The following is a 23275-nucleotide window of genomic DNA, read 5'->3' as shown; positions in this document are numbered from 1 at the left end:
GAGGTTTGAGTGGAACAGAGTTTTGAAGAGCCTGGGAAGGGTGTGTAAAACTGTATGACAGGACATCTAAAAATGTATTGTTGTATATGTGTTCCTAGAGAAAGAAATGGAAGGAGTGAATTAGGGTAGATTTCAAGATGAAGAGAGTGTGATGTTTTCTTGGGAGTATAACAGATACAGACAAACACCAGAGTTACGACCTGACCAGTCAACCACACAGTTCATCAGGCAGTAGCAGAGACCAAAAAAACAAACAAAAATATAGTACAGTACTGCGTTAAACATAAACTACTAAAAAAATAAAGGGAAAACAGCATTTTTCTTCTGCATAGTAAAGTTTCAAAGCTGCTTTAAGTCAACGTTCAGTTGTAAACTTTTGAAAGAACAACCATAACGTTTTGTTCAGCATTACGAACATTTCAGAGTTATGAATAGCCTCCATTCCTGAGATATTCATAACTGTGCGGTTCTACCATAACAGCACAAGGCCTGGTATGCATAGTTCTGTATGCATTTATTTATACATAATTATACTTTTCCTTCATACTCATACTGTCTCACAGAACACCTGGTTTAAATATTTGCTGTGATCATGCAGTGAGTTAAATGGAGGCTTTCTTCACATCTTAATGCAGTAAGAGAGAGATCATTTGATTCTATATGGTTGGATCTGCTGGTAAAAAAGATCATGAAATAATACCAACTGCTCCATTGCAGAGGAGCCTTAAAGGGGCATGTACGGAACCTCACAAACTATTATTGCTTGGATATTATCATTATGACAATGTGGAACTAAAATGGAGAGTTCTTCTTTCCATTTCCCCATCGTAAATGATTATCTAAGGAAAGTGTATGCTGTGGAGGGACAGAAGGACAACTGTTTCTACCTGAAGGTCTATTTACATCAAGGGGAGCAAAGTTAGGCCAAAAGGTGAGCCCTCTTTAAAATCCCATCCTATACATGTTGTGCCTTATGATTAAAGTTTTTTGAAGCAGGACCTATAAAACACAATAAGCATATTGACTCGGGGTATGTCTACACTACTAGCACTGCAGCAACACAACCACTGCAGTGTAGACACTACACTGACAGACAGCGTTTTTCCATTCTTGTAGTAAATGCACCCCGGCAAGAGGGGATAGCTAGGTCAACGGAAGATTTTTTCCATCACCCTAGCTGCATCTACAGTGGGAGAGTTAGGTCGATTCAACAACATCACACAGAGCGTGACATTTTTGTAAAGTAATGTAAAGTATAAATCATTAAAAAAATATAAAAGTAGTGCACATTAAGATCAAGATCACTCCATATTAGACAATAATGGACAGGGTTTTATTCCAGCAGTGTCTGCGTTCATTCTGGGACTCCTATTTTACAGATGGTGAGCTGAGGCACAGAGAGGCTCAGTCACACATGATGTCCCTGATGTAGTAAAGAACTGAACCCAGGTCTCTCACATTCCAGGTTAGTGTCCATCAGAGATAGAGAATACCTTTCTCAAGTTCCCCTTGGCTAATAGTATTGAATGAACTTCCCATAACTTTTAACTTTCTATTTTGCTACAAAACTATTCTAGTGTGTTCTGTGGATTTTTGTTTTAGTATTGTTCACTTCCATTTACATCTGTAGTATTCCACTGGCCCATTTCTGCACTCCTTGAACACTTGAAATGCGCACTGACGTCAATGAGAGTTTTGGAAGCAAAAGGAATGCGGGATTAGTAAAATGCTACCATCTACATCTAGGGTTATAAAACTTGACAGGAATAGACTAGTCTCAGAGATTATTTGAAGAACCCACACAGAAAAGTTTAAGCACCACCTCATGAAATTTCATATGATGGCAAATTGTTTGTTTAGCTCTTGTATGCAGTAGTCTCCATCTCCTCTCAAAAGTCCCTTTAAGCCCCTGTAGAAAATTTATAACACACAGAGATGACAACAAAATACCATCACTCCTACCACAAAGTCTTTGTATTTCTATCATTCTGTAATATCAAGGATTCACTTTTCAGAACCAGAAGGATTTCCATTTGGATTAGAACTTTTTATGATTTGACACTTTACTTTTTTTTACCTCTGAAAATCTAAAGAAAAAGTCATCAACCACAGGTCTGGAATTGTTAAAAAAATACAAAAGGATCTTAAATCACCGTGGACTTCCTTCCCCCCCCCCTTCATCTATTCAAACGTGTCATAAATTAAAGGGCTGGGTAGGAGGTATTTCATATATAACATTTCCTCTTGGAACTATATTATATTACTTGAAAAACAGGGCAAAAGGATGTTATGCACTGAATTCTGATACATTTTGTTAATTACTTCTAATTATTATCTAAATAAGGAATTCATAACACCAATGTTTATTGTAAGAAATCATCAAATGCCAAATTTAGCTGAATAAAGAAATGAGCACAGCTTCCTTTTCAAACTTTAACAATATTTCTCTGGCTGACTGTCCTGAGGACCATGACAACTGGACTGTAACAATGTTTACCCAGCCTGGATGGCAAATAGCTCTTTGGGCTACCACTTATTCTTTCATAGTTACTGCATCAATTATTGGCAATGTGACTGTCACCTGGATTATTTTAGCACACAAAAGAATGAGTAGTGTTACCAAATATTTTATTGTTAATATGGCTCTTTCTGATCTACTTATAGCTGCTTTCAATACACTTTTCAATTTTATTTATGCCAGCCAGATCATTGGGTATTTTGGCAAAATATTCTGCAGGTTTCAGAACTTTTTTTCTCTACAACTGCAATGTTTGTGCATATTTATTCTATGACTGCAATTGCTGCTGAGAGGTAACAGATGCAATGGAAAGGTAAATAAAAAATTAAAGATAAAGGAAGATTATTTTATTGCAAGACTTGGATTATGGAACAGTTTCACAGCCTGCCACTTCAGTGGTTTATTAACAAAAAGGATTAATATCTGCATATTTACTGAGGGATTGGATAGTTTAGGAGATTGGTAATGGGATATAGACCCTTTCAGCTCTAGGTCATTGATCTGACTCAAGCCTGGGTTACTGTAATGGACGAAAGTGGCTTGCATTTCTGAGTTTTGCTTTGTTTTAAATGTTAAATATCATAGGAGATTCCTAAATCTTTATGTAAATACAAATGCGTTTTTCACCCCAGAAAGACCCATCATTTGGTTGGAGGTGGAATTTATATGATCTCTTATTGAAAAGGTCATAATCCACAATGTTATTTCTGAATCAAGATGCAACTACAAAGAAAAGGCAAAGAAATGTGCTTCAGATACTAGACTTAGCATCCACAAGTTGTTAGGATTTATTATTCAAGAACAAAACTTAGATTATATTCATTGTGATTTTGAATGTCTCTGATAAGTAAGAGGCAATTTAATATTTTCAAAATGCTCTATTAGATTTGCAAAATTTATTTCACAATGGGAGAAACCTGCAAGGTTTGAGTACATTTATGGTCCACATGTTCAATGAATTAACATTTTTCTGTACTGGGAAGTAGTCTAAATTCAATGGAAGTCATTTTTCATGGTCTGTAAGAAAGGAAAAGGAGTGAAATGAAGCTAAACTGACTCCCAAACTCTCCAGTTCCCTCCAGGCCTTCTCCAGACCTATTTGATCTTCTCCTTGATCCTTTTTTGATCAATCGTCTCCCCAGTCTCCTCCATTCTCCACCAAGCACCAGAAACACCTTTAATCTTTCCCCTCCTACCTTCTCTGAGTCTCCTATCTTCCCCAAGTCATCTCAAGGCAGTGACTCGGTGTCCACAGTTCAGGAAATATCTGGGTTTCACCAATTCTTCTCAGTGGGACTGCAATGTCTGATCATTTTTCCTCCTATCAAACAAGGGTAACATATAAGTCTTCTGCCACCTGTCTCTGTCAGAAACCTGGGAGGGATAGCTCAGTGGTTTGAGCTTTGGCCTGCTAAACCCAGGGTTGTGAGTTCAATCCTTCAGGGGGCCATTTAGGGATCTGGGGCAAAAATTGGGGATTGGTCCTGCTTTGAGCAGGGGGTTGGACTAGATGATCTCCTGAGGTCCCTTCCAACTCTGATATTCTATGATTCTATGACATCCTTTATCTACAAGGGTAAGGCATGCTTCCCTCTGGAACCCTTCCAAAGGCATTATTTAATTAATCATCAGGAGCTGCTTTCATAGCAGCTTCTGCAGTTAGTCGTCCTGTTCAGAAGTGAGAGTAACTGTTGTGACACACTCAGTCCCTGCCAACCTTGTGATAGAAAAATCAAGTTCAGGATAAACAAATTTGCTTACATAATATCCTGCAAAATAAGTCATTGTGCCCTTGCAGAACATTACACAGGCAACATATGCTGAAAATTATACTTGAAAATAGAAACATGTCCTGATTAACAGAGTTACCAAATTTTAACGGACATTAATATAATATCATCACACAGATTGGTGCTGTTGATAATTAGCCCATAGCTAGTACAAATAGAAGTAAATATGTTTTAAGAGGGAACAGTATTTTGATTTTAGAATTCAGACAGGTTGCTTTTCTGGTTTTAAATCAAAGATTTTTGATAACTCTTTTATGTATATCCTTAGAGCTGACCAAAGAACACTTTAAAAAATCCATTCCACCTCAACCCATTCTCATCTGTATCTACTTTTACTTCTTAGGAATTCTTGTTAAAAATATAAAACTAAAACCTTTGTAGTCATATGCTAAGGTTCAAAAAGAAAACTTGGCAGCTCTGCCTAACCATGTTTAGCTATCCTTTACTTGACCTTAAATAGATCCTGACACTGTCTCCTGGAAACTGAAAGATTCTGTTTCCTTTTATTGTTATAGATGTTAATGTCTGCTCAACCTCGGTTGTCTGACCTTGATGAAACACTGTAATTTAAAATAGTTTATCCTAAAAGTGGCATATCTAAAAGTCACTTACCGTACTGTTAGTCATCACTGTGGGAAGGACTCCAGTCATTTTGCCTTTGTCACAATGTTTAGCATTGAGCTGTTTCTTTCTTGCCAGCCAAAGGATCTGCTAATATTTCCAGCTGCACTGTATATTACAATACCTGTAGAACCTGCACAGTATGGCTAATGCAGACAAGCTACACCTAGGCCTCCAGGCAGAGGTGTATCAGTAGCTGGAGATTCAAGTTCCAAATAACAAACCCCACCAGGCTCCCTTGGAAAAGTTCATAAGCACATAGTGTTCAAACTTACAGTTTGTGCAATTGATCCAGTTGTTTTGTCTGAGTAGGGAGGAAGTCACGTAGAGTGGGGCATGATGGAAGCCTGTAGGGAGTGGGGGAAGAGAAAGAGAAGGGAAGCTCAGGGACATAGCAAGGAGAGAGGGAGGGAGAAGAAATCTCTAAATTTGGATGAGTGTCCAAACTTGTTGGTGTTTATCTAAAGCCATCATCTCAGTAATCTGCTCTGCATTGCTGTAATACCTTCTTTAGCTCCAGCACTTGGTTCAATTCCTCATTGACAGCTCAGTCAGTGTCATAATTGACTGTTCTATTTCAGAGTTGCTTTTCATCATGAGAAACGGAATAGAACACAGATTGCTTACAAAAGTTTATGAATCTAACACTTAGGGGACTGTTTACTGTTTGACTCTTTCCTGGCCGGGTTCTAGCAAAGTATAACTTAATATACTGTAGGCTAAAGAAACAAAAAGTATCACAGGAATTGTACATTACTTCTCTCTAAATAAGGCTCTGACAGATATGCAATACATATGGTGCTTGTGTTCATGTATTCTTTATCATGTCTATGTTGTATGAAGACCTGCACAGAATTCTCTTCAATAGCCACAGTCTTCCTTTGCTATGAAATCAAGGAAGTGATTGCAGTTTTCCACTCTAGCTGGACTTTGAAATAACCATGATACAGAGTAAGGCAGATGTGAATAATTGATTACATATTCTAAGATACAACTGCGTTTTTACACAGAGACGTTAAAAACAAGGCATTGCTCCTCCAAGTAATTTTACAGTCAGATACTTGACATGATTGTTCTGAACAGGTGTGGGAGAAAAGAATCAACAGTACACCACTTAAACTGCTAACACAAGTGCGAGAGTGGTTACAGAAAGAGGAGGCAGGTGACACAAGGAGTTTCCACTGCTAAAAATCAACAGTTCAGATACATGGCAAATGACTTGCAAGACCACGAACTGCTGTTGAGAATAAAATAGGAGGCTTTGGTGGAGACCCTGCTTTAATTTAATCTTCCCTGTTAGCAGGAAATAGATTCCATGCAACAAAGCAATATGTAACTCAAAGCTTTAATATATATACACATCTGCTACTGAAAATGTGAATGCAATTCATGCTACCAAGATTCAGACCAAACACATATCACAGTTTCAGTACTTTTTTCTGGCTTCAGTGAGAGACAGCTGCAATGATGGAGCAAATCATTCTTGTGGACTGAGCTGGCTTTGCAATTATTCAGCTGGGCCTAACATCAGTTCCACACAGCAGCACATTCAGCTGTCTTCGTTATTTAAGGTAGACTGTGTTCATTCATGGACAGTAGTTTGTGTTGGTATTTGCAGAAAGTTTTGTTTAGCTTAGTTCATTCAAGCTTTCCAAATTCGTAAATTATAAGATACAGCGAGGAGGCAGCAATTAAGATTAGAAAGAAGGAGGATCACTGCAAACCTATTATGCATGTACTCTTACACAAAAGGATTGCTCTCTCTTTATGAATGTTGTTGTACTAACCAAGAGAGCGAGGAACTGTTGATACAAGGTATAATAAGTTTCACACACAATAGTGCATTCCCTTAGGATAAACTAGCAGTGACTTGTTATAAAATGTTGTAATTTTTCCTTCCAATGGAAGTTACTAACCCAAAAAAACAAACAAAAAAAAATGTGCACCAATTGAAATATGTAGTTTTGATTATGTATTGATACATGATTTGGGATATTTTTGCCCTCATTATAATTTTTGACTAGTTTATTGGTGCAACAATAAAAATGATGTTACCCCATTTTTCTCCTAAGTACATGGCTATAATTTATCCCTTTAAGCCCAAACTTTCTGCTGTGAGCACCAAAGTAATTATAGGAATAATATAGTTGGTGGCTTTTGGACTCGCCTTCCCGTAGTGCTTTTATGCTGAGATCATGATTGATAATGGAAAGACTAAATGTATTGTTGCCTGGCCAGATGATGTTGGACGGAAGCATCAGTTCATGTAAGAACTTCTCAGTTGTATAAAATAGAAATGAGAAATTGATGCAGCATCACTTGAAAGTTTACTGGAAGTTTTTCTAATTTCAGTACCCTTGGTTACAAGAGCAATAAGGAAGTAATACCCTTCTGACTCCATGAGGCAAAGGGAAGGACAACTGTACCCTTAAGCACTTCTTGTTAGCCAGAAATAAAACAGCATTGCAACCTAGGAGAAGGCTGTTCATCTCCCTGATCAGAGAATTTGTGCTGTAACCCAGCTGATGTTGCAGAGGGAGACAACCAAAGGGGTGGAAATGGGGGTTATATTGTGTGAATGTGATAAGAGAAAACGGAATGTAAAGTCTGCTAAATAGGCAATAAATCTTGGTTCCAGTGAATCCCCCTCACCCCATACTTCAGGCAGGAAGAATCCACGTATTTTTATAATCTGGGGACCACATACTTAGCTAAATATGTAATCCACTTTGATGTAGCAAATAACTACATAATGTCATCATTCTGAGAAGAAACACATACATAGCCTTTTGTGGTTAATGCCAGAAGTGTGTGCCAAAGGCTTAATGCATAATCCTTTTACAGAGTTTATGTGAAAATGACATCTGCTGTAACTGACTAAATCAGTTGTTCCCTCCCCATAAATGGTGATTGCTTAAAATAATCATACCAAGCATAACATTTATATTTTCCTTACATGAAATGAAACTTGTTGGGTAACATTAAATAGTGTTCTCATATACAGTTGAAGCAGATGCTATTGGTTTCGGTAATAGCGACAGCTAGGTCGCCTGCTTTGACCATTGGTTTAAGTATTTATTTTTGTTTGTAAATAAAAAAACAATATAAATAATAATCTAAGTTTGAATGCTTATCAAAACTTTACAAAGCAGTATTCCCGGTTATCTTTCTTAAAAGTCCAGCCACACTTGCTTCCAATACATTGAAATTTGAAGTACTTAATCCAGCAAAATTCCCATTGACTTCAACAGGAATTTGCAGGATTAAGAACCTCAGAATTCAGCCCTATGTACTGGAAGGTACTTCATGATTTTATAAAATTTTGATTTTATATCTTCCATAATTTGTAGCTAACTTTTTTATAGCCACAAATGCTATAAATCCCTCTGTCATGACCCCAGTAAGGCAGTGAACCCTGAACAAGCTGACGTGAAATTTAAGTCACTGTTAAAAAGATAAATAATGTTGTCCTTAAAAAGAGCCAAGACTTCAGCTTGAGGAAAGATCACTGGACCATGAAAGAAATGCATTTTTACAGTTTGTGGAAGTTCCTTCCATCTGCATTGAGGCTTTAAGGTGAAATTCTGTTCTCAGATGCAGGTGCACAGCTCCCATGGAAGTTAATGGGAACCATGCACACACATCCCTGGGAAGTATGAGACACTTGTGTTGGATCATATTAAAGAAGTTCTGCATTAAAATCACAAATGAGTTTGATTCCCCATAGTTTAAATTCCAGGGTATTACTAATTAAGAGGTATCTTGGTTTCTGGTACTGTTTCTCTCCCTCTCTGTTTGAAACTTGCAAGCTGCTAATTGTGTTAGTACATTCTAAGACAGAGTCTGTTCTCAAAGCAATTCTTTGTCACAACTACTCACACAGAGAGAGACTCAAAGCAATACTCTGTAACAACAGAAACAGCACCCAGAGACTCCCTGCCCTTTTGTTGTATTCATCTCGCTTTGTTAACAATTAGAATAGAGATAGAGGATGTATGTGGATGGATGCTTGGTGTGGATAATAACTGAATGATCAGAGAGGTGCCAGCCTAAGAATCCAGTGTCCATTGGCTGAAGAAGGCATCAAGTGGAAATAACCGGAGGGCAGACTGGAATCCACCCAACAGCCTCAAGAATGGGAGAACCAAAGAACAAGATAACATCTGGCAGCACAGAGCCGTCAGGAATGTGCCATCTGCTGATGAAGCAATTCCCATAGACTGGCATAGGAAGAAATTCCTATACAAATGGACTCTAGAAAGTGAGAACTTTGGGGTCTGATTCTGCAAACCAACTTCCAGGAGCATCCGATGAGCATCTGACAAGGTCCTGCTCCCTCCTCATGTCCAGGCCACCTGGACAGTGGCTTGGCATGAGCAACTCTAAGGCTGGTAACTATGATAACAACCTTGCAGAACGTGTGTGTGTGTGTGTGTGTGTGTGTGTGTGTGTGTGTGTGTGTGTGTGTGTGTGTGTGTGTGTGTGTGTGTGTGTGTGTGTGAGAGAGAGAGAGAGAGAGAGAGAGAGAGAGAGAATGAATATGAAATCGAATCGAATGTTATAGCTATAACTAACTGCTTACTCGGATTCTTTCTGTATCCACAATAAATGTGGCATTTTGCCTTTTCCCCTTTAATAAGATCCTGCTGGTTTTTATTTTATTGGTATAACACTTGGACAAAAGGTCTTTGAGACACACATTAAATGTGAAGATGTATCTGTTTTTCTTTTTCAGGTATCACATCATAGTGATTGCCTTGATTTACCTGCTGCCTTTAATAATGATGTTTGTCGCATATAGCATTATAGGAATTACTCTTTGGAGTAGTACAGTTCCCAGAGACCACACTAATAGAGTCTATCATCACCATCAAGTTACTGCCCAAAAAAAAGGTTAGAAGTGAAACTTAATAATTATCTTTTATCTTGCCAGCAGTTCTGACTCTAGCTGTGAAATGTACCTTACATTCATGCAAAGTCTTGCGATGCTGTGTGATTGCACATTGGCATATTAAGAATGTATGAAAAAGTGACAAAATAGCGTCAGAGGAGGGGATGAGGTGCTCTTTTCACAGACCTCCTGAGTGTGAAAAGCAATAATTTGTCATAAGACAGTCTCTAAAAGAGAGACCTTCCAATCAGGGAGAATTTACTGATTTGCCCAAGGCTACATTGAGTGGAGGAGGTAGTGTCCAATGGATTCATGCTTCAAGGAATAGATCTATGTATGCTGCCAACAGGAAGAAATTTCTCTTCCCATTATACATCACCACTAGTTCAACTGATGGTTACCTTTCCCTAATATTTTATCTACCTTTCCCTAATATTTCCAATTTGACTGTAAACAATTCTTATGGAACAGGCTACCTTAATATGCTAAAATGTATTAATGCAAAGAAACATAAAATCTACAGTCACTATATGCCCTTCCGCTTTCTTGCACTCAGAACTCCTATCAGCATCAATAATGTAGGAGGAGTTCTCATTGATCTAAAGCATAATAAAACCCCTAACATATGATAAAAATATGCACGGATTTAATAAATCAGGAGGAAGAACAGTATTGTTTTAAATCAGATAAACATGAAACTTCAGATAATTGCACAGAGACAATGAAGTAAAGTATTCCTTTTACATTTCTAGTTTGTGAGGACCATGGTCATTGTTGTGATAACTTTTGCTGTCTGATGGTTACCTTATCACCTCTACTTCATCCTGGGGAGCTTCAGGGAAGACATCTATCAGCAAAAGTATATTCAGCAAGTCTATCTTGCAGTCTTTCTGCTTGCTATGAGTTCTACGATGTACAATCCAATTATTTACTGCTGCCTTAACCAAAGGTTAGTAGCAAAAAAAAAAAAACCCAAACAAAAAAATCCCACCATCCTATAGGCAAGTGGCTAAATTCCTTAGGTGTGGATGGGAGGAATTCTATTGAACTCAATGGAGCTTTGCCCATTTAGACCCACAGCGAATTTAGTCCGGGGTTCTCTGAACACGCGCTGCGTGTTGCTAGCCATTTTAAATCAGTTTTAAAATGTTTTGCCCTCAGTAAAATTCAGAGAGTTACTATGTGATTACACTTCCATGGTGTAGGATCATTTGAGAATAGAGTAACAAAAGGCATTTGTATTATCTGCCTCTTGTTTGCCTACCTGATGCAGTAACACCTGACATTGCTGAGTCTAGCTATGGCTGCCGAGACTCTAGGCCCTAGAACATAAATCACAAACAAAATAAAGCTCTCCACATTTAAAATTAAAGCAGGCAAGAGCACAGCAGCAGTAGTCATCCTCATTGCTTATTCAGGTATCCACGTAAGCAGGTTTGCAAAATAAAGACCTAATGAATTAACAACTACTCTTCTTTCTTTAAAGCTGCTCCTCTAATGTCCTGTCTCTAACTGGAATTTTCTCAATACAGCTCACGGTCATTTAGCATTTATTAAGAGTGACTATATTAAACACACAAGGGACCTACATGAACAATCCATCTGTAAATGTCAGAATGAAAAACTAGCTAACCAGTACAGTCTTGTTACAACGCAAACTTGTAGGGGTTTTTATGTTTTGTGTTTGAAAGGAAGGCACATTCTCTCTGATAGTGCAATACATAAAATAGAAAGAGACCTGATCACTGCCTCGTCCATCTGAGCAGTGAAAGTGTTTCTCTCTTTTTATGCATTCAATCCCGCAACAACCAAATTCTTCCCTCAGACAAGTGCACAGGGCTCTCATTGACTTCAATGGAAGCCTTTCCTATCCCCATGCTCATTCAAGGGTGGAGCATGCCCCAGCTCTCTCTCTTTGCAGTTAGCATGATCATTGTATCATTTAATTTCCTTTTTGTGTTTGTGCATGTTTACAGGTTTCGTTCTGGTTTCAGATTAGCTTTCCAATGGTGCCCATGTATAAAAGTAACGGAGGGAGACAAACTTATTTACCCATCAACTTCACAGCTGATCCATAACCAGCCAGTCAAACAAAGCTAATTGAAAAACAGACACACTGAAATGAGAAAAAGACATTATTAACCTGCATGCATTTAACACTTGGATTTTTATTTAGATGCTCTGGAATAGTGTTCAAAATATAGTCTCTAAAAGATAGTGTAGTAGATTTTTGAAGCCTGGGATCCATTTTTAATTGATTCTTTTGTACCATGCTGTGGCAGGTGCCATGAACATTGAAAACAGGATAAGAGTAGTCATTATTTATCGGTTTCAGAGCTGGGTGGACTTTTTCAGCCAACCCTTTCCTCCTCCTCCCCACCAAAAAATGCAGGTTTGAGTCATCAAAACATATCACAAATGTATGTGGATTTTGTCAAACTGTTTCAGCTGAAACAAAAAACACGTTGGAAATGTCTAAGTGGGGTGTTTCAGCAAGAGTGAAACAAAGGGGATTTAGGCATCTTGCACAAAATGGAGATGATGGCAGCAGCAATGGTAGCCTTATACCCACTAGTTCGGGCACTCAACTGGGATGTGGGAGATCCCATGTTTGAATCCCAGCTCTAGAGAAGGGATTTGAGCCCAGGTCTCTCCCACCAACATGCGAGCAGCTACCTGGCTATACAATCATTCTCTTGCAGTTCTCTCACTCTCTCTCTCTGGCTAGCCAAGTATTTCATACAAAGTGGGCAACCAGTTGCCTGGTGTTTAGTTGGGAGAAAACAAAGCTGGGTTCAAGTCCCTGCTCCAGAGTAGGAATTCAAATGCAGTTCCCCAGGTAAGTGGCCTAGCCATCTCCTCCTCTCTTTTGTGAATCTAGCCCCTTGCTTTCTGTACCTTTATCCAAATTAATTAATTAAATACGTGCTTAAAATGTCTGAAATCAATATTTCCTTTGCCCCAAGACAGGGTTTTCTGACTTTTTCCACTCACCAAAAATTCTAAAAAAATTCAGTCTTGGTTTGACCCAAGCTGAATTTGGTGTTGATAAACTCCCAAATAATTGGAAAATCAATTCTTCACACACCTCTACCCACACCCTGCTACAGTGTCTGTAAGCTGCACAGCCACGTATTCTCCAAAGACCATCACTGAGTTACGAATTTCATATCAGCCCATTCCAGGATTGAAAATCATAATAGGGAAGAATTCAATTTAAAAAATGGCGGCGGGCGGGGGGAAATAGCCAAATTGGATGGACAAAAGGGTTAAATAAAAAAAATCCTGATGGAAATGTCCTTCCTTTTTCTGTTTTTTAAGAAACTTTTCTATGGAGAAGAACCAGCATACTGCTATAGGTCTCAGTTCCACAATCAGATCCATTCAGCTGGACCCTCACTCACACCGATCAGGAGTACACCCGCATAGATGAGATTGCAAGACTGGGCCATAGGAGATGTAACTAAGACAAATTATAAACCATAAATTAGAGCTCGACCCAAGCTGCAAAGTTTGGCTTTGAACTTTTCCAGAGTTCTGGGGTGTTTGGGCCTTTGTTCTGATATGGCCTTATAGTTTATCAATATAAATTGGGAAGCCATTCCTTAAAGAATCTTTATTGCTGGAATTCTTATTTATAGGAAGTAGGACCAAAGTCTCAGCATCATTTCTTTATAAACTTATCACAGAAATTAAACATTAATAGCCATTATTACACAAGCAAAACATAAGTTACCAACGTGCACATTAACTAACACCCATGTTAACAGAATAAAGCACCTGAGCCTCCGAGATCCTCTGCAGATCTCAAAGCATTTTGTAAATGAAAATACAATTATCCCTAATTTACAGGTGAAGACATGGTGGCACAAGAAGGTTTTATCCATGGACCCATACCAGGTTCACTGGCAATGCTGGATGCAGAACACAGATCTCCTAACCCCCAGTCCAGTGCTTTATGTATTGGCCATGCTGTCTCCCATTCAAACGTCATATAGGCTTGTAACAGTACTTGTGCACTGAAGGAAACAGATGAAGCTTGAGAGACATTGACTTATCTTTCAGTTTAATACTTCTCAGGAGCACAATAGTTCTGTTTGAGTTCTTCACAACTGGAGGAAGAAACCTCTCGAGGCAGAATCTGTACAGCTAGATCATCTCCCTCCTTACTAGCAGTTATTTCAAATGTATTTCATCTGATTCACTTGTTGAGAATTGCTTGTTAGTATGACTAACAACATTTAGTAGGGATGGTATGTCCCCAACCCATGCCTCAAGTTAACACATACATGCAAATGCAACCTCTGCTAGAAGCTAGGTTTAATATAAAATGAATAGTCCACGCAGAGAACTGTTTTAATCCTTCTAACCCAACAAAGCACTGTAAACAGACTGACAGTTTCCTATGATATCCTGAATGAACTTTATTAGGTTAAACCTTATTGAATTAGGGTTCATACCTTTGGAGTCCATTGAATTAAAAATACAATTGTGTATGTACTTTTGCGGCACTGTATGTACCTGCTCTAGTAAGAGGAGGTAACTAACCAGAGAAATTACATTTCAGCCCTTTAAAGCCAGACCCCTGGAGAGATTTGCACATACTAGTTTAAACTTGATTCTCCAGGGACCAACAGACAAAGGATTTTTGGACAAATAGCCTGGTTTTAAACAGGCTCAGGGGCTTTTTCCTGATCCTCTGAATGGACAGAACCCCTATCCACAGAGATCCCCAACCCTTAGGGAAGGCTTGGCATGACGTTAGACTGTGTGCTTGTTCTGATCCCAAGCTGTAATGAACTTGGAACCACAAGGACTCCCCTTGAGTGGGGAGTTGAAGGTCTGCTGCTGCCAGAGTCCATGTTAGGGTTGGGGTGATCTCTGGTAAGCTTATTAGCATTTGTGTAGGGCCTTTTACTGTTTTTAATATTTTCTCTGTAATCTTACCACTTCAAGAATAAAGTAGGCTTGCATAGGAAGTGCTGTGTGGTAACTGGTAACTGTAGCAATTACACCTGTTAACTGTCTCTGAAGAGAAAACAAGCAGGTTTGTCTAGGCACTCTGTCTTCGCTGGGAATAAGTTGTCATAAATATAAAGGGAAGTGCAACCACCTTTCTGTATACCGTGCTATAAAATCCCTCCTGGCCAGAGGCAAAACCCTTTCACCTGTAAAGAGTTAAGAAGCTAAGGTAACCTCGCTGGCACCTGACCCAAAATCACCAATGAGGGGACAAGATACTTTCAAATCTGAAGGCGGGGGAGAAACAAAGGGTTCTGTCTGTCCGTGTGATGCTTTTTCCGGGAACAGATCAGAAATGGAAGCCTTCCAACTCCTGTTAAGTTAGTAAGTAATCTAGCTAGAAAATGCATTAGATTTTCTTTTGTTTAATGGCTGGTAAAATAAGCTGTGCTGGAAGGAATGATATTCCTGTTTTTGTGTCTTTTTGTAACTTAAGGTTTTGCCTAGAGGGATTCTCTATGTTTTGAACCTGATTACCCTGTAAGGTATTTACCATCCTGATTTTACAGAGGTGATTCTTTTACCTTTTCTTTAATTAAAATTCTTCTTTTAAGAACCTGATTGATTTTTCATTGTTCTTAAGATCCCAGGGTTTGGGTCTGTGTTCACCTGTACCAATTGGTGAGGATTATTATCAAGCCTTCCCCAGGAAAGGGGGTGTCTAGGGCTTGGGGGGATATTTTGTGGGGGAAGACATCTCCAAGTGGGCTCTTTCCCTGTTCTTTGTTTAAAACGCTTAGTGGTGGCGGCATACGGTTCAAGGACAAGGCAAAGTTTGTACCTTGGGAAAGTTTTTAACCTAAGCTGGTAAGCATAAGCTTAGGGGGTCTTTCATGCAGGTCCCCACATTTGTACTCTGGAGTTCAGAGTGGGGAAGGAACCTTGACAACAGTGAAGGCAGGGACCTGTGGGGCCTGGAAATATCCCAGTCAGAAGAGAGAAAGACTTGTATCTCCACCCAAGAAAGGCAACAGCTGCAGGAGCAAGCAGCCTGAGAGTGGGTTCCCTTCCTGGACCACTAAGGGGAAATGCATGTGTGGTTGCCCTGAATTGGCACAGCCACTTTGATCATCCAAGCACCCTGACTGCCTAACTCATTTACTCCCACTCCTACAGACATCTCAGCTCCCTTCCTGTGTTAGTTATCCACACCATTTCTCCTCCCCATATTAAAAATAAAAAAGCAAGGGTGAATAGGGGAAGGAGGCAATGTTAAAAGTTAGAGATATTAAGCACAATAAATTCAAGACATACAAACACAGTGAGTGACTGATAAGGGTTTAGAATAGATGCACCTTCTCTATCATAAGCAGTGTTTTTTAATATTAAAGAGCCTTACCGTGACTGTAAATGGAACACCTGGTGAGACTTAGCTCCTTCTTTTCTATTACAGCCTCCAGTTTGTCAGTCATTTGGAAATATTCCACCTTTGCTCTAAAAGCTTAGTAGCTATGAAGTGTTGGGCTGGATGGGGATTTAGAGGACTAGCACCTCCCCCTCCTCCTCTGCTCATCTGGAGCAATGGGAAAAGAGAAAGGAGGAGAAAGAAAGAAAGAAAACTTCTAGGCTTAGTGCAACTGAAAATATGAAGACATTTCCTGAGGCCCCTATAAGCAGTAGAAATAGGATACATACCTAGCTGGAGTCCCTGAGTGTGTGGGAAGCAAAGAAAAGACTTCTGATGCACTGCCAGGTCCCCAACATTCACAGTGATAAACGGTGACATCATAGATGCTCACTTGCAAGCAGTGTTTGAAGAGCAGTTTGAAAACAAGGTAGTTCCAGGAGGAGAGTTGAAAATCCACACCCACAAACAGTAGGCTAGTGAAATACTTGGACTTCGCTATACATTTCATTACACAGTACATTAATCTGTAGTTTGATTGCCTGTTTATAAAAGTCAATATAGGCAACAGTCTTGAATAATGTTCAGATTTTCAGTTACTTGTCCAACCACCATTTTAGAAATTTGGTGAAATATCAAACATTTTAACAAATGACTATATGTTTCAATCATTTAATCAAAAGACTAGTTTGAGAGTGAATGTTATACAGATATATATATTTTTATACTTATATATACACATCCAGTTACATGCATGATATTGTTTTGTTTGTTTCGGTTTGCTTGTATCATGTGCAACGTGAATGGATGGATGTGAACTTTGCTTTTCCCCTTCCTTATTTTTTATTTTCCAATCTCATTTGCTACTTTAATTTGTGTTACTTCCAAGTTTTACCAAAGGTGAGAAAAGCCCTAAAGGCTCAGAATCTCTTCATTCGCAAAAATAGAATTACTAAGGCCTTGTCCAAACCCCATTTGCATCAATGGGATTTCTTTCTATTGACTTTAGTGAGCTATAATCAGGCCCATAATGAATAAAGAGTAATGCAGCCATGTTGTAAATAAGATTGAAAGAGTAGACAGGGACATCATTTTCCTTCCCAGTTTTGTTTTAGGTAGGGGAATGGATGGGTTCCTCTTCAATATCTGCCTAATAATCCCACTTATGCACCCTGTAGAAAATTCTGCTAAAAATTACACTAGTGTGACCCCATAATTCCATGGGTTCACACCACTGTAACTGCAGTTTGGCACTGTCTCTCTCCTGCCCACATCTTTCAAAGATTCGTTTTTGTTTTTAAAGATTTAAAAAAATTCCCAAAAGCTCTTCCTCGTCAGCTGCCCCTTGACTAGACAGCTTGATTTTTCCAGAGACAGCATTTCTCATCCACATGTGACAGACAAGGCTATTTCTGGTGGCACTAATTCCCAGAAGACTGTAGCACATGGGTAACTGCAGTAAGGAATAGGGTTTTTAAACAGTACACTACCATTCAAGATCTTTAATCTGGACATTATTTAGCTGGTTTTGGGGGGCATGCAAGTGTTTACCATTATTTTAAGAAAATGAATGGGAGCTGGAAAAGAAACCACCTATAATGATGCTACTAAATACACACACACATTGATTAGACAGCTGTGTTTAACAAGAACCATCACGATTCTTTCTGCTACAGGAAATAAAAGCAATTTAGGAGAGATTCTCTGCTAAAGAAATTTGTCAGTGCTCCTAGTCATCGCAAGCCTGAGTTACATATCATTATGGGTCTACCCCTAGATGATGCAAAAAGGTGCTTTTTTCAACTGAGTTAGATTAACACTACTGGAAAGCCCCATTAACATCCTATAACCTCTTCACAATTGTGTTAGTTGTCCCTTCCTCAGCTACAACATGACCCAGTTAACTTAACTGAAATGATGTTAAACTGTCTCTAGGTGGGATGTTAAGGACACCTTAACCTGCATTGATAAAAGCAGCTAAACTGAGAGCACTGTTCACTTACTGTGCTTACCAACAATTTCAGATTCCAAGGCCAGAAGAGACCATTGTGATCCAAAATAATTCCTAGAATGTATCTTTTAGAAAAACATCCAATCTTGATTTTAAAATGGTCAGTGATGGAGAATCCACAATGACCTGTGTCCATTCTTCCAGAAAGCTAGTTCATCTTCCATCTCTTCTTGACATATAACCAGATTGTTTGCATTTTAGGTGGACTAACTTGAGTTCTCCTCCTACTAAACAGCTCTACAATACCCTAGTAAGAAACTGAAGGGTTGCTGTATTGAGAGAGTGGGATATAGATTACCCTTCTGGGTGTCAGGTTGCTCTTTTTCTTGAAGGGCTGGGATAGCATGTTGCAGAGCTAGCATCACCATCCTTCCTTGACCTGTATTGCTATGAAGGTTGCAGCTATTTTCTGATGGATCAGATCACTGATGTTTTTTGTTAGCCTGTTTCTGGTTCATATTCGGAGAATAATTTCTTCAGTTTTAGAAGACATCACTAAATTTCTATGCAGGAATCAGAATACGATCTCTGGTAAGATGTGTCACGTCATTGATGCAATCGTTGAAAGTGGAGACTCTTTCCCCATCTTTCTGTAGGCACAGCAATAAGACGGTACAGTGTAAGGCAGGTTACATTATTTATAGCAATTCATGAGGTAAGAAGAAGATGGCTCTCCATAATAATAAATGAAATCTTTCACAATATATATAGAAATGATTAAATATTAAACTGCAGTTAAAATATCCAGTTACTGAGAACTGCCATTTAAAGTTATTTTTGTTTTTAAATACCAAAAAAGGAGTCCGTTGTATTCATTAAGGAAAAATTGTCTGAAGAATCTTGTCATTCCAACAAAATGAACAAATAAAAAGCACAAAACAGTTTCAGAAATTAGGAAACTCTTTATTTTTGCCTTCTGCTAATTTAAAAAGAACAAAAATTGCTTGTTTTAAAACATTAAAATGCTGATGAGACCGTTGTAAGAGAAACACTAAAGGACCCTCAACTGTAGCAGTATGAGCAGATGACAGCATAACATAGGTATGTAAATGGCACTTTTTCCTTGAAATAAGGTTTATATGATCATTTTTATATAACAAACATCTTACAAAGTAAGGATCATAGTTTTATTCTTCAAGCCATAAACCTTTAAATAATGCACTGTAAGACAACTCAATTAGTGCTTGGTCAACATGGAATTTAAGACATTTTTTAAAATACAGTCAAGACTTGCACTTCACTCTTAACACCCTTCTCAGGGGTAAGAAGCAGTTTAGAGATTAAAGTCTGCGTACGTCCATCTTCTGCTTAGAAAAGAACTAGGGCTTCTTATCTCATATTAACTATCCTCCATGACAGGGAAAGTTCCACTGTTATAAACACAAAGCCACCTCCATGCTTATTGTCATCCCAATTTTATTATAAATTATGAAGATTGGCCCAACCAAAAATCCACATAACCAAGCACCTCCAACTTTAGGGGAAGAGGTTTCACAATCTAACCTTTGATCCAGATTTGAATTTTGCTGCCATTCAGTCTCTGTATATTGAACCAAATTCTCAGATTCAAACAGACCCACATTTACTAGTGTTCAAAAGTCAGATCCTAATTTTATGGCTCAAGCCATCTCCAAAAGATTGCCGATATCATAAATAAGACTTGTGAAATTAAAATGATAGAAAATGTAACTTACACTAACAAGCAAACAAAAACCTTGTTCAGCATAGCAAGCTTCTCACTTTATTTTGTCTATCATTTTGGATTATAGATGCCTACCTGGGCCTTGGCAGGCTGACAGCTGTGCAGAGATTATGAGTTATATAGCTTCAACTAGAGGCATAATTGGCACACCTGCGAGAGCTCAACATTTGTGCAAACTGACATTTCAACATACAAATCAGGTAACTGCATATGCAAACCAGTGAATGTATGTAATTACCTGACATATGTGGGTGTGCAAATGTCAGATGGTGTGCACAAACAAGGAGGTTGTGGACTCCATAAGAGTATGTGCAGTTTTGCAGAGGTGCATCTATTATGCCCAGGACTGAACAGCTGGCCAAATGTATTCCTAAGCAGGTTTGCTTTAATACAATAGGCCAAGTCTTTGTCGTGCCTGTGAACTCCTCCTTAGTAATAGAGTACATAGGAATATAAAAACCTCGGACATTGCTGTGATTACGTTTTATACCTTTATAAAACAGCAGAGCTTTGCAAAGTACCAAGCCATCATCCAACAGAGCCTCTTCCAGAAAGAATCACGGGACACCAGTTAACACACATCAAAAAAAGTTTAATATTTTCACAAATATCACTTAACACTAGTATAACTATTACTAGTGTGCAAAGTAAAAAGACTTTCTACCTTTGCAAAACCAGTTAGGCATGCAATTCTTCAGGTAGACACACACACTTAAAGCTGCAAGTACTATTTGTGACTCACATGTTACCTTACAACATTCAACCACAGTGCAATGTTACCAATAACTAGGGCAATCCAAATCTTGGGGGTGACACAGGAAGAGGGAAGAGCAAGCTGGAGAGACCTCAATTTATTTTTGGTAGAAAAGGAGGAATTAACTACAGAGGACTCTCCTTTTTTTTGGCAGGAAAAAAGTGTGACATGCAAAAGTTATTTAATGTAACTTGGCTTAACTTGCTTTTCGATTTAAAAACAATAGATGGGCTAAATACTTACAATGACAGAATCGATTCAACATAGGAAGGGATACGAAGTATGTATATAATCTTTGTCGTTGTTTTAGTCCATAGAATAACTGGGCCTGGCACTCTTTGTGTGGTTCCTTAACGTCCAAACCAAAGCCAGACCCTGGTATTTCCCTAGGATCATTAACTTTAGCTGGGTGTTTGTGTTTTGAGAAGGTGTTTAAACATTAAAACTTTTTTTTTTTTTTGCTTCAAAGCAAAACAACTCTTTAAAGTAAGAAGGGGAATTTTACATTTCTGTATTATGCTGTTTCAGTCTGTTTAGCTATAGATTCAGCAAAACAGCAGCAGTGTGCTGATTTATTTAGTAAAAAAGGGATAGAAAACTTTTACAAGAAATCTTAGACTCTGAAGAATACAGCAAAATCTGCTAAGGACCACAGATTTCTATGTCCAGAGATTTGGATTACCCCAATCAATCACTTGATTTTACTAGTACGGATTTTCCTCTTTAAACAATACTTATTGTACTTCATAACACAACACTATTCACAGAAGCAATGGGAAATGTCAGTGATACCAGATTTGTGGGACGGTGCCATTTACTTTTACCATAATAAAACTGGAAGCAAATAAGGAGGCAAATAAATCATATTCTAAGTCCCACTGTACAGTTACGTGAGCACCCAGTGCTGACACACTGTAATATTTCCAGAGTCATTTTAAGTGAAACAACATTGGGCAGAAATGCAGGAGGGAATTATTACTTCTGCTTCTATAAGCATAAACACCTTGATTTTATGTTCAGTATATCAGTGGTGCATTTAACATGGACATAGTATCTGCTGGAGCGAATACATTTCATATGAAGTAAAAGTAGCTCATTAATGTAGATCATTTGGCTGTAATTTTATCTCAAACAATAACTTATTTTGACAGCTGCATAAATAATAAACTGGTTTTAATGACCTAGAGATGGGGAATGTATGTGCCAACCAGGTGGAAAAGAAACATGCAGATTGGGGGTCCAGAGATGGTGATATTATCAACAGCACACACTCTAGTTTGTATCCTATTTTTTATGTCATTAGTTGTATTTTTCAATAAAGCAGTGAATTCTGGTCTTCTACCAGTTCAGACTACAGAGTCGCTGCTTTATAAGAAAGTGCTCGAAAGGCAGAATTAAAGCCAGTGTTCTGGAGTTTAGTTTTGCTCAGCATCACGAAGTCTACATCCCACAGCAGTAATGAGAGCTGCTCCTTTCCCACTGCCATCTTCCGAAAGGAGGAATGTCACATTGCATTTTGGTGCAAGATCCTTTACTGTTTGGTGCATGATCCTTGAAAAGCTACAAAACAAACAGATACGGATGTAAGTGTAATTCAGCATCCATCCCTGGGCGACAGCATCGCTACAGGATTCTGGCATGAGGAACATAGTCCAACAAAATTCTGAACACTGGCTAGGCACATAAAGAGAGATGAAGAACATTGCTGGAGAGTGCAGGTGATTGGGAGACAATATAACCATGGCAGCTATGAAAGGAAAAGCAGTTTAAATGATAACTATTTAGTTCCACCCCTTAGCTGTAGGGAGCATGGTTGCCTGAACGTACACAACTTCTGCCCTTCCCTCCTACCATCATTAATGCAAGACTGAGACTTAGGAGTTGATCCTACCTCTCCATACAGTCACTGGCTCTGGGAGGTCAATGGGGAAGCTCCCTTAAGCCCCACAGCTGATGAAGAGTTGTCTTTACCACCTGGGCTGCTTGCTCCTGCCTCCCACCACTGCTGCTATGAGGTAATTGTGACCAAATGCACCCCTGTAGTCACACCCTACACACTACTGTAATAATCTTTGTACAAAATATGCCTTGTGAGGTATCATTTGAAAACTTATAACTTAGTGGTCATTAATATCATGATGAAACGTGTGTAGTAACAAAGTTATAAACAGAAGCTGAAATTAGGTCTGAAATATGTTTACCATTCTCTAAAAGAGAAAGAACAAGCTGACGTCTCTAGCCAGGTGTCATCGAAGTTGATGAGCAATCACCTATCAAGTGGCCATTTTTTTGGCAAGGAGGGGAGTGCAGGAACAAACAGATCTGTATGAAACCTCTTTCACCACAATACTCCACAACTCCAACCTCCCAGCAGGAATGAAATTTATCTAGGAGTAACCCTCGGAAAAATGCATTTCAAAGGAGGACTGGACTATAAAAGAGGGCGGAAAAACTCCCCAAGATATTTCTCCCTATCCATCTCTCCCTCTTTCACCTAAGACAACAAAAGAAACAGCCACTGGTCCTGGCCTGAGAGTTTTGTCAGCAACGTTACTGGAAACATGTGGTATTAGACTTCACCTTGAAACCAAGTCTAGTTTGTTAAGTTTTAGTCCTAGAAA

General features: G+C 38.7%; 2 protein-coding genes across 3 annotated transcripts in view; one reads left to right on the top strand and one right to left on the bottom strand.

The window, feature by feature from the left end:
- Positions 1-2408: 2408 nt before the first annotated feature.
- Positions 2409-11920, top strand: TACR2 (tachykinin receptor 2; the record flags this gene model as incomplete). Its single annotated transcript, XM_084633015.1, is given in 10 exon segments — positions 2409-2759; positions 2762-2811; positions 7001-7073; positions 7077-7103; positions 7107-7195; positions 9665-9812; positions 9814-9822; positions 10573-10614; positions 10618-10769; positions 11797-11920. Coding segments are annotated over 10 exon segments (1065 nt in total).
- A 7391-nt stretch (positions 11921-19311) lies between these two features.
- Positions 19312-23275, bottom strand: part of HK1 (hexokinase 1) — a 71581-nt gene continuing 67617 nt past the window's right edge. For both annotated transcript variants that reach the window (XM_084634837.1, XM_084634836.1), the window contains one exon: positions 19312-22214. In XM_084634837.1, coding sequence (XP_084490963.1) covers positions 22070-22214 — 145 coding nt within the window. In that variant the 3' untranslated portion in view covers positions 19312-22069. The remainder of the gene's footprint in view (positions 22215-23275) is intronic.

This window comes from Lepidochelys olivacea (genome assembly GCF_965140295.1).
Source record: "Lepidochelys olivacea isolate rLepOli2 genome assembly, chromosome: 7".
NCBI classification, from domain to species: Eukaryota; Metazoa; Chordata; order Testudines; family Cheloniidae; genus Lepidochelys; species Lepidochelys olivacea.
Note: the sequence above shows the minus strand (reverse complement) of the source record. Positions and strands in the feature narration are given on the sequence as shown.